The sequence below is a fragment of the Cyprinodon variegatus genome, unplaced genomic scaffold (assembly GCF_000732505.1).
Source record: "Cyprinodon variegatus isolate N-32 unplaced genomic scaffold, C_variegatus-1.0 Scaffold64, whole genome shotgun sequence".
NCBI classification, from domain to species: Eukaryota; Metazoa; Chordata; class Actinopteri; order Cyprinodontiformes; family Cyprinodontidae; genus Cyprinodon; species Cyprinodon variegatus.
The window spans coordinates 582,947-594,423 of NW_015150517.1; the positions used below are offsets into that span (position 1 = coordinate 582,947).

General features: G+C 36.4%; 2 protein-coding genes across 2 annotated transcripts in view; one reads left to right on the top strand and one right to left on the bottom strand.

The window, feature by feature from the left end:
* The window catches only part of LOC107082866 (chromosome unknown open reading frame, human C1orf131), a 9,101-nt gene extending 4,270 nt beyond the window's left edge, over positions 1–4,831 (bottom strand). Inside the window, exons 1-5 of the mRNA XM_015371753.1 lie at positions 4,618–4,831; positions 2,960–3,145; positions 1,941–2,050; positions 1,348–1,407; positions 1,118–1,213 (exon numbers count right to left, since the gene is read on the bottom strand). Coding sequence (XP_015227239.1) covers positions 1,118–1,213; positions 1,348–1,407; positions 1,941–2,050; positions 2,960–3,145; positions 4,618–4,684 — 519 coding nt within the window. The 5' untranslated portion in view covers positions 4,685–4,831. The remainder of the gene's footprint in view (positions 1–1,117; positions 1,214–1,347; positions 1,408–1,940; positions 2,051–2,959; positions 3,146–4,617) is intronic.
* Positions 4,832–4,842: 11 nt separating this feature from the next.
* Positions 4,843–11,477, top strand: part of gnpat (glyceronephosphate O-acyltransferase) — a 21,582-nt gene continuing 14,947 nt past the window's right edge. Inside the window, exons 1-7 of the mRNA XM_015371754.1 lie at positions 4,843–5,005; positions 6,497–6,688; positions 9,259–9,435; positions 9,504–9,633; positions 9,722–9,849; positions 9,942–10,017; positions 11,102–11,253. Of these exons, the coding sequence (XP_015227240.1) occupies positions 4,982–5,005; positions 6,497–6,688; positions 9,259–9,435; positions 9,504–9,633; positions 9,722–9,849; positions 9,942–10,017; positions 11,102–11,253 (879 nt within the window). The 5' untranslated portion in view covers positions 4,843–4,981. The remainder of the gene's footprint in view (positions 5,006–6,496; positions 6,689–9,258; positions 9,436–9,503; positions 9,634–9,721; positions 9,850–9,941; positions 10,018–11,101; positions 11,254–11,477) is intronic.

Consider the following 11,477-nt stretch of genomic DNA (forward strand, 5'->3'; position numbering starts at 1 on the left):
ATTTTATTTTTTTTTCCCAGTATGAACAGTGGTTCTGATTCTGGTTCACTTTAGCATAAAAGCCTCAGATTGGGTTCACACTGACTGCGGTTCAATGTGCTGCAAAAAGTCACTAAAAGCTGGAACCAGACTGGCTCATTGATGCTCTGGCTGTAGAAACGGCGCTTGCAAGGAATAAAGTTTGCATGGGTTCAAATTATTTCCAGAAGTTCTAGCACAAAATTCATTATCCCTGCCCAATTATTGCTTTTCAACCCACCAGTCTATTTTCTCATGTTTCTGTTTTTCCGTTTTGTTTTCACAAGTCAATGTAGTGTCATTTTTTTGTTGGAAATGACCAGGATTCGTTTTTGTCTGGCGTCACTCTTTCCCTGTTTCCCTGTTTGCACCAAACTTCCTTCTGGTAGAATCATTGTGCTGAGCTGCTACACCTCGGTAAGCACAACCACACAGCATGGTGGCTGTTGATTTGGGTTACTAACGGCGATCGCACTGCAGCCAGACTGTATCCAGTAAGAGCCTGGCGTACAGGTACATTCACACTGAAGTGGAGAAAGTTTCTGTTTCGCTTGGCTTTTATTGTTGTTGTTAAACTGCATTCACTTATCATCAAATATTCTATTCCCCATTGTGACAATATGTGACAGGGCGCATAATCTGGTGTAACACCGGTTCCTGTTGCATGTTCAACTCGCCCATGCTGAGAGCAAGTCAGCATTTGTGTGCATATGGTATGGAAAGACAACGACATCAACAACCAGATCCCAGTATCAGGAGCTGCTCTGCTGCTGCAGGGAACAAAGAAACTGGTTCTGGTGAGTTTTTGACTGAAATTCCTTTTTCTGAGTGTGCTTTTTAAACTAACATCACAGTTCCTGATTAGTTAACGAAATCATCTAACAAAAATTTCGGAAATTTTGATTTTTCAGGACAGGTCGGATGAAATAGCTTATTTCCTTTAGTAAAGGATATAATCTTTTAAAACTGCTGTTTGTTTTTCTTCATTTTGAGTTTTTTTTTTAAAGATTTTTGGACTATATTAAAACATCTGAGTGTGATTACAGAAATCTGTAAGGGGCAAACAATGTTTTACTGCAGTGCAGATGCTAAGTCTTACTCTGGCTCCCAGCATTATCGCCCTGTCCTGCTCAAACACTCGCTGCTGCTCCTTCTTGTAGCCGGTGATTCCAAACCGATGGACTTCCAGACGAGCCTGTCACAAACATGTCAGGTTCCAAAACATAGGGACCATATACCGCAGGGGTTAAATGCAATAATCAACAAATCTTAATAAGATACATTGAAAGCAGCTTAACTCCAGTAAAATCGAATTAAAAATATTTTCACCTTTTCCAAACTGAGCCGTTCTTGCTGGCTGATTCGCTTCTGCTCTGCCGTCTGAGACTCCTGGATGTGACGAGCGCGACACCCGAAGGCGATAAGGGCCAGAGTAGGAGGAAAGTGATGGAAATAAAAGGCGACAAGAGTAACAGAGGAGAAAAAACAGGTTAAATGAAGTTCATGGTGCTGGATTTAACATTTCACAAAGTTTTGAATAAATTTCAAAATGGAAGTTTGTGGCATTTAGAGGATTTATTCTTATAGTTAAATTACTTTATTTAATCTGACTGGTTGAAATAAGTTCTGGCCTTCATTTTATTATCTCCTAATATTAATTTAACATTTTAGTTAGCTTTAAATTGTTTGGTCAGCTGGTAAAAAAAGGTTACTAAACCTCTAATCTTTATTTTTAAAAGCTGTATATATTCTCTGTGTTTTGCAATGTTGAATAAATGACAGCGTTCAAAAGAAAGATTTTTACTGGATAAAAAACAAAATCCAGTTTAATAATGGTTACAGTTTAAGCAAATGGACTTTAATCTTCAGAAGTTATCTAGCTTTAGAAGAGATTTCTATAAATTAAAGTAGGACACACCAACCTGTGGAGCTTTAACTGGAATCTTGGTGGAAACCGGAACCTGTTTGGTTTTAGTTTTCTTTCTTGGGTCCTGAAACGTCACCACCTCCACCTTGTTCTCCGGCTGGATGCCTGGATGTGAGAGATTATCAGAAGGAAGAGTCTGCAGATTATTATTACTGAAATGTGCAAATATTTACAGGGTTTCTACAAATTTAAGATACATTTAAGAGTAGTTTTTAACTCTTTTTAAGAATGCTATAGTGTAGATTTAGGATTTGCATTGGTCCACATCATATCTATTATTAATAAGAAATTAGCATTACAATGACTAAAATAGATGTTATTGAGATAGGGATTGTATTCTTATTATGAGTTTTGTAGGTTTTTGTTAAGCAGTTTGTAACCCTCCCTTGTCTGTAACAGGTGCGATATAAATAAGATAGTTAACTGCCTGCCTTACTTTTTAACTCGCTCAAAAACTAAAGAAAATCTGAGAAAACTTTATTCCTTTTGGTGAAAAATGTTCAGCTTTGACAGACGCCTCTATTTTAGGTTTTAGCCAACTACTAAAAATACTGTAAAATCTTGGTAAATTTTCACATTTTTCACATTAGTGAATAACCAACACAAGCATTTTGAGCTTAATTCTCCAAAGAAATTAAAACAAGAAGAAATTCGAGGAACTTGTGGGAAAGGCTTGATTGCAGACTTTATATTCCTTCAAACAGGAATGTTTTCTACTTAACACTACTGGCTTTGTAATTCAAGTAAAATAATGTCCGAATTCCTTTAGAAAACTGTAACAAATATAATAGGTAAATATTTCCAGAATTTTTCTGGTGGGGAAAAGGCAAAAAAAACAAAAAAAAACAAACAAACAATACTTTGATAAAACAAATAAACATTCAAATTTAAGAAATACAAATATAGATATATAGAAATAAAACTCAATACATAAAAAAAAGAAAAAAATCTAAGACTTTTTTTTTTTTTTTACTTATGTATGCCTTGCATTTACAACGAGTTGTGATAATCCACCTTTCAAGCGTTTAAACCCTTCGGTGTTTGGCTGCTCTGCTCCACGGTGATCCTCAGCATCTCTGCTGTCTTCATTGTCGCTGCAACCTTCCTTCGCTGGATCAAGTCCCTCTTCTTCCTCCTGCTCTTCACATCTTTTTCGTTTTTTCTTTTTTGGGGCTTTAAGCGTCTTCTTTGATTCTGAACCTGCAACAGAAATTGAAACCATAAACATGAAGTAGAGCCAACAAAACCTCTATTTAATACCCTGCCCAATAACCTGTTTCTTTATATTTGACACCCAGTGCAATAACTATATCCATCTATATAAATACCCATGTAAACACACTTTGCAATAACCCTGTATATTGATCCTGCTATAAAAACCAAACCTGTCATATGTGGACGCACTGTATATACCGTATATAGCCCATGCACCTTTTTCTTCCTTTGGCACTTTCTTCTTCTCTTTTTGACAATTTGTCAATCAATCAATCAATAACATCTAAGATGGTCATTTTTCGTGAAAATCCTGATTATTTCTTACCCAACTCTAAACATTTAAACTTCAAAATAAAAGGACTACTTCAAATTGAACCTCCATGTTCCCTAAACCCCAGCACTGCCTTCATACAGATTAATGTGTGATTAGTGATGCACTACTTTTCTGTCATGAACCAATAAAGATGTCCTTTAAAAATAAGCTCACATGATGAGGAAAAATTAATAAAAAAAAACAGCGATCACTGTAATAAAACAATTAAAACAAAACCATACTGCCCTAAGTGTAATTTCCCCTCACTTTTCTCTTTAGTTTCCATCAACAAGATGAACAAATCATGCTGCTTTAACTGTGGTTATAAAAGACAGTAAACAGATAAAGAAACATGTATGGATATCTATAGTGCATATTAACCATTTATTATACACTCCAGTGAGTTTCACCATCTTTAATCATATGATGCATGTTGTGTGTCTTCTTATAAAGCAGATTGACCAAAGTTGCATCCTGAAGCACCAGGGAATGAATTAGAAAAGGAATATTTTCAGACATGATGTAAACAGGAAGGCCAGATTATCCACGTGATGCAGATTGTGTGTATATATATATATATATATATATATATATATATATATATANATATATATATATATATATATATATATATATATATATATATATATATATATATATATATATATATATATATGTTAGGGACCAAATATGTACATGCAAATATTTTGATATTTATATTTATACATATACTAGATGTTAAAGAAGACTTTGTGGTTTGAGAGGTAGGTTTAAAAAATTTACCCTTTATGATGATCATAGGCACAATGTTATGATTGTTCTAGCTTTTAAGAGTGTGGATTTTAGGTAATAAATGCATTTTTATTAAACTAAATATGTGAATATTTTTTTTTTTGTAACTCAACAAAAACTTTTGCTTTTTAGTCAATACAAATATTCGTTTAGAATAGGTAAACATACGTTAAACATGTTGAAGCTCCGTTTTTTTTTTTACTTGTTTGACATAAGAAGTTGAAATAAAAACAATGAAAACACAAAATGCTTACCTTTTATGTCATAGTTTATTTATGTACATAAAAAAAAATAACAGAAAGAGCAGAGTTTAAATCGGCTAACAGAGCTAGCATTAGCTCCTAAGGCTTACCAAAGTCATAAAGAGAATCCAGAACCTGCTCCAGAAACAAACTGTCCTCGTCTTTTCCCTCCTTCATCTCCAAAATTATTATAAGACCATCGGCTAAATAAAATTATGGTAAATCAAACAGACAAAAATATGTCTTTGCGAACTTGTTTGTATGAATGACAACACACGTGAAAACGCACAGCGCGCAACACGCTACCGGAGTGGTCCTTACCAGCCACCGTAGGTGAAGGAAGTGAAAAAGATGTCAGCTCTCACGCCCATACGGAGCTCTGCAGCTGCTGTTGGTATCTAAAAGTAAACGGGACAACAATATATTCATTTTCACTCATCTTTATCGGATGCAGGCGGTGTTTTGGGACAAAGAATGGCGTCCAAGGTGGTTTATTCGGTGTGTAGAATGTGTTTATTGCTGTGTTTATTAGCTGGCTGAGCTAGCTGGGGTCCCTGTTGCTCAACATCAAGTGTCGCTTAACCTCTTAACGCAATGCTACTTTGTTGGGTTCGCTCAGAATAACTCGGAGCCGAATTAGGGTTTGATTTGCTCTGCAAGTTTATTTAAGAACTTATCTGTTTTACTGGAAATAATCTGAAACGATTGTTTGTATGTCTGGATCTGCTCGTCAAGGTTCCTCCCTGCAAAGTTTTGAAAGGTCCTGGAAGGAAAGGATTGAGATTTATACATTTTTCTGATGTTATTTTATATATAATATATGTATATGGATGTATGTGTATGTGTAAAGATATATATATATATCAGACACATACACACACGTATGTATATATATATATATATATCTTTACACATACATATGTATGTGTATGTATGTATGTGTAAAAGATATATATATATATATATATATATATATATATATATACATTCGTGTGTGTATGTGTCTGACCACATGTCAGACCTACCTCCCTAGAAGTCATTTAGTTTCCATTTTTAGGACCCCGTGTGGAAATAGTTGTGATGGATTCTTTCTTACTTTTCTCTTTATATTTAACTAACTGTAGCATTTTCAATTTAAAAAGTAAAGTATAGCTTTAACCTGAGTAATGTTTTTGAAACCTGTTAAGTAATTTTCTCTTTTCTTGCTCTGTCACTTTTTTACATAATCAGGACTATGCAAAGAATTATTCAAGAAGCTTCATGTTTAGAATAAGGGGTTTCATTAGCAGTTGAATATTTATATATTTTACCAATGTTATATATTTAGTGTTAGCATTGACTACATTTATGGCATTTTGAAAAAGGGGATTCTTTGATGATTATTACATTTTAATTTACAGAGTGAAAATCTTTAACCCAAAGCAGAAATTGTATCTAGAGTTATGCATCACTGTTGTCAATATTGACCAACAATATGATTTTGGATGTTGGCATATCGGCATGTGAACATGATCAGTTCTTCCTGCTGTATTAAGAAATTAACTGCGATTCAAAAAATCTGACAATGCAATGTCTCCTGGGTCCTATTAAGAACACCATGCATTGCACATTGCATGTCATGGAGCCCTGAACTGTCTGAGCATGTGGAAAAAAAACATCTCTATAGTGCTCATTATCCTGGGGCCAGATTATTAATGAGATGAGGCACTTATTTACCCATGTCTCCTTTTTCATCAGGGAGTTTGAAGGAGAACAGGGCATTAAAGAAGAAGTTTCTTTGTTGTTAATAGGTATACGTTTTTACTGAAGGATCTTTCAAGGTTAACCCTTTTTCACTGGTTAGGATAGATATTCACATGTAGGTTCTCTTTCTCACCTTCAGGATAATCCAGCCTGATTTAGTTTACTCAAAGGATGAAAATGCATTAAAAAAAACTAAGTAATTTTTTTGCTCTTATTTGGCAATTGCTTCTTTTTTTATTTCATTAGCATAGAGACCCAATGCTGAAGAAGAGAGATGACTTTGAGGACATGTTGGAGGAAAGGAGAACGGGCAGTGATCTAAGATATGCGCTCAGGTGTTACACTCCTGCCCTCTACAAAGGACTGACTCCATGCAAAGCCAGCGAACTCAAAAACATGGTGCTGCAGTCTGATCAGCTGCATTATGTCATCAATCAGGTGAATAGTAAATGTTTTTTCCTTTGGAGTCCTGAAAAACAAAAGTTATGTTTAAAAGTATTTGGTAAAACATGCACTATATTACAAAAGTATTTTTATACTTGTACATGTGCATTACAGATGTTGGTAATGCTCTATTTTTAATCTCAAGGGTCTATTTTGTTGATGAAACTCTGTAAATAAAGCTATAACTATTCTGTAAAAATTTTTGTTAAGGTTTAGGGTTGTGTTCCCCGTCAGAACTAATAACTAGAATTAAAGCCCTCATTCCATGGGTGTTCTTTATGTTTGACTTCCAGCCAATCAGGTTTCTTCACACAACCGCAGCCATGGAAATGAATGGAGCATCTGAAATCATTCATTTGGTGGTGTCACCCAGTACTTTTGGTAATATAGAGGATATAGCAAAGCTTTGATTTCTGTTCTCTGGGATTTTTACTGGGGTTGCCATCATCGCTACCTCCTGGTACAGCATGGGTATTGCTATACTTTTAGTTCCATTCCCAGAGATCATTGGGACACACCAAGCTTTATTATCAAGGCTATTTCTTTAAGCTCTCCTGAAATTATTCAGCTTATATAAAGTGCACTATCTTTACAAATGTGGCTGTCCTTTTATTATTGAGATGGAGGGTCGCTGCGTTGCCCATTCATTCTCAATGGTTCTATTCTTGCCTCGGCCTTGAAAAGATCCTCTGTTTTTATGCTGAATCACTGTGACACATGGGACACAATCTTCTTTTCCCTCCTGATTTATTGCACAATAACATAACTTTCATTGTTTACGTCAAATTTATGTAGCATATTTTACCTCAAAGTGCTCAACACCAACAAAGAATGAAATTAAATTGCAATGGCATAATGGTAATTAAATGTTTCATAAGAAAATCAAAGGGGGAATTGGAATGAAAGCTTAGCTAGTAATATTTAGGTACCACAGTCAAAGGGTGCTTTAAACAAACATGGAGTTAAAGCAACTGAGGTTTTTGATGCTTTTATAGATTTTTTTTTTTTTTGGCATTAGTGGAAAATAAGAACTAAAAGTTGCATTGTCAGGCTTGGTTCATGGTATGCAGAGTAGATTTGATCCAGAAGACCTGAGAGGTCTGGGCAGCTGATCTTCTGACAGCAAGTCTGTAATGTATTCTGGAGCTAAGCCGTTCAGTGATAGACTAACTTTCTCTTTGATATGGGAAGCCAGTGGAAGGACTTCAGAACTGGGCTAAAGTGCTCTACTGTCTTAGCTTTAGTGAGAAAGCAGACATGTAAACAATTAAGAAAAAAAAGGAGACAGGACTTTGCATCAGCATAAAGGTCATTAACCCTCTCAGGCTCAAATGAAGTTGTAGTTGCAGGAAAAATCTGATATTTGAAGAAAATGATCATGTGGGGTAGTAATATACAATTCAGACTTTTTTTGAGAGAGAGACCTTCACATGCAATGAATTCTGGGATGTTGCAGATTTGCAACAGTGGCCCAGTGTGGTAAATTAACTCTGAAGACTGAATCTGATATGAATGTTAACTTTATTTGAATGTCACAAACAAAAAATTAACAAAACAAAATACGAAAAAAATAAATTCTTCCACAAAATTAGAGACAACTTTTTCTTCACCGACATCTCAAAACCTCTTTTGACCGAATTCTGTTTAACTGTTGCTCAAAATATACTGTAGGCAAACTAGTAGATAAAGCATGTAGTATCCATTGGTACCTGTTTGGGCACACGTTGCAAATCCACAACATTGAAATCGAGATGCCTCTGGTGAAAAACTACGAGGAGATAAAATCTACTAATTGGCATGTGTCATACAAATTCATGATTTATCTTATGTAGTATTGATTTCAAAATAATGGAAATTGGTAGTGATATGAAATTGGTGCTTTCAGTGACACCAAGGACTCAGCCATGTTAAAAGTGAGTCAGCAGTGCTATCTGGTGAGCTGGAGAGAAACTGTTTGTTGCAAATGCACAACTAAGTCCTCCTGTTCTACTTCTGAGGAACAAAAGCTCATAAAATATGGATGGGAGTAATTAGCTATGTGGCATTTAGCTGTTGCAAATCTGCAACATCTGCCTGGAGAGGGTTAAATCATTAATGGACATGACTAGTTTAAGAGAATAAAAGTGAATAATTAGAATGATTTGTAAAAATGAAAAAATGTTGGACTACAAACTTAAACTAATAATGTTAAACAGCTAAGTCAAAGGCTGCTCTAAACAAATAGGTTTCAAATCTATTATAAATCTGAGGTTTTCAACCCTATTTCCTTGTTCTGGGAGTTTGTTTCAAATTAGTGGAGCAAACAGTTTAAAGGCCACTAATTCACACAAATATTTTAACTGAAAGACAGAGGGTTAGACAGAATTACAACCTCTGACAGGCTACAGGATTTAAAAGGATGGAGGTCATGTCCAAGCCTTTATTTTTCATCGGCTTGCTGTAATTTAACTTATTTATCTTCTTTTCCATACTTTCCACTTGTTCTGCTTACATCCCTTTAAATCATGCTGTGGACTTTTGTTAACTGAATAATGCCTTTTAATGAGATGCTTTTTTTGTTTTAGGTTTCCAAAGAAACGGGCACGCCAACAGATGAGATCCAGGCGGAGGCAGCGGCCATCTTGGAGGAGATGGCTCACCGCTTGCAGCTCAGCACGATCCGCTTCTTTGCTTTCACTCTCAGCAAAATCTTTAAAACTCTGTTCAGGAGCATCTGCGTCAACGAGGAGGGCATCCAGAGAGTAAGTGGACCCAGCAGGGGGGCTCATAGAAATTTGGTCATAGATAACCTTTATCTTTTTCTTTTTAGCTTCAACAGGCCATCCAGGAGCACCCGGTGGTTCTTCTGCCAAGTCACCGGAGCTACATGGATTTTCTTCTCATGTCATACATCCTGTACACCTATGATTTAGCTTTACCAGTCATCGCTGCCGGCATGGGTAAGTCATCCGTCCTACAGCTGCTCCTTTGATAAATACATCCATCACTGCATTATAGAGACTAACTTCTAAGAGGGTTTCTTTGCAGACTTCATGGGGATGAAGATCGTCGGGGAGATGCTGCGAATGTCGGGGGCTTTCTTTATTCGCAGATCGTTTGGTGGAGACAAACTCTACTGGGCTGTTTTCTCAGAATACGTCAAGATCATGCTGAAGGTGAAGGAGCTGTGAAGACAGTCTGTGGAAATCTTTGCCTCTCATTTTGCACGTTATTTTAAACCTTTTTTCTTTGCAACTGTTTATTTTAGAATGGGTTTGCACCGGTTGAGTTTTTTCTCGAGGGCACGAGGAGCCGAACAGCCAAATCCCTGACTCCAAAGTTAGGTAAATAATGGCACAGGGGACTGATGAGCTCCCCTTCCTGTTTTATAATCTTTAAAGTTGTCTTTAGCTGTGATGTTTGACCCTTCCTCTGCTCTAAGCACAAGCATATCCCTATTTGGCCTCCATGGGTTCAACAATTGCATAAATGCTCTCTCATTCAGACTGCATTGTTGCTGTACTTCACTGTTGCAGGGAAAGGGCTTCTAACTGCAACCATCCTCCCTTCTTTGTGGTACTTTAAGTGTATTGCTGCCACCTAAAGGGCTGAAAAGTTAGTGTTTGCCTCATTACATGTAACAATACTAAAAGGTTTTGTTTCTGTGATTATGAAATTAAATTTTTTTTATTGCAAATGCAATTAGTTCTTTATCCATAGAATTTTTGTGTTGACTTGTGTCAATGTTTTTGATGAATCAAAAAATATATATATATATAGTTTCTGGACTAAGAAAGTAAGAAAATAAAGCAGCAATATTCCTGTTACTTTTAAAGACAAAATCCACAATTACTGATTAAGAGCCCTTTAAGATGTGGCTGTAACATCAAAATCTTTCCATATTTTTTCCTATTTAAACAAACATCTTTAATGTATTTTATGTGATACACAAACAAAGTTTATACCCAAACTTGGACATTTTTTTTTTACATGGTTTTCAAATAATCAAAATAACCGCAAAGTAAAAGTGCATTTGTGTTAATGTCCGGGCTTTATTAAAATGCTTTCAATGCATTGCCTTTAGTGCTAATCATACTAGAAAATAAAGTCTACCTGCATATAAGTTAGATTCTGTTAAATTATATATTCTGTAAAAGCCCCAGCGGTTTTTATTCTAACATCTCAAGTCACCCTAAACAACATAGTTCCCAACATTAAAAGGTGGTGATATCATCATCATCATCATGCAGTGGGGATGCTTTCAGCCGGGAGGGTGAAGTAAGTTACAGTTGATGTTGATAATTACACAAATCCTGTAAGAAAACTTGTCCGTGGGAATAACTTGATACTCAGGGGAAGGTTCATCATCCAGCAGAAAAACAAGTAAATAAGTTCTACTGCTTGCCAACCTGTACTGTTCTTTTCCAGGCCTGCTGAACATTGTGATGGATCCTTTCCTTAAAGGAGAAGTGTTCGATGTCAGTCTGGTCCCGGTTAGCATCAGCTACGAGAGGACCCTGGAGGAGGCGCTCTATGCAAGAGAACTGCTGGGTGTCCCGAAGCCCAAAGAGTCAACCTCAGTGAGTTGATTGCAGCATCCAATCTCTTTATCTTAAGGCTGATTTATACTTCGAAACTAGGTCGTCTGCGTAGGTGTCGTTGTGAACGCAGAGACGTCCCCGCCCCCTTCCGCAGACACTCTGCTGCCCCTCTCCCAAATTGAAGGTGACCGCAGACAGTGCCGCGGGCACCTCATGTCCCTCCGTTGTCGGACAGACTTGGCCCGATTTCCTCACCCCCTCTG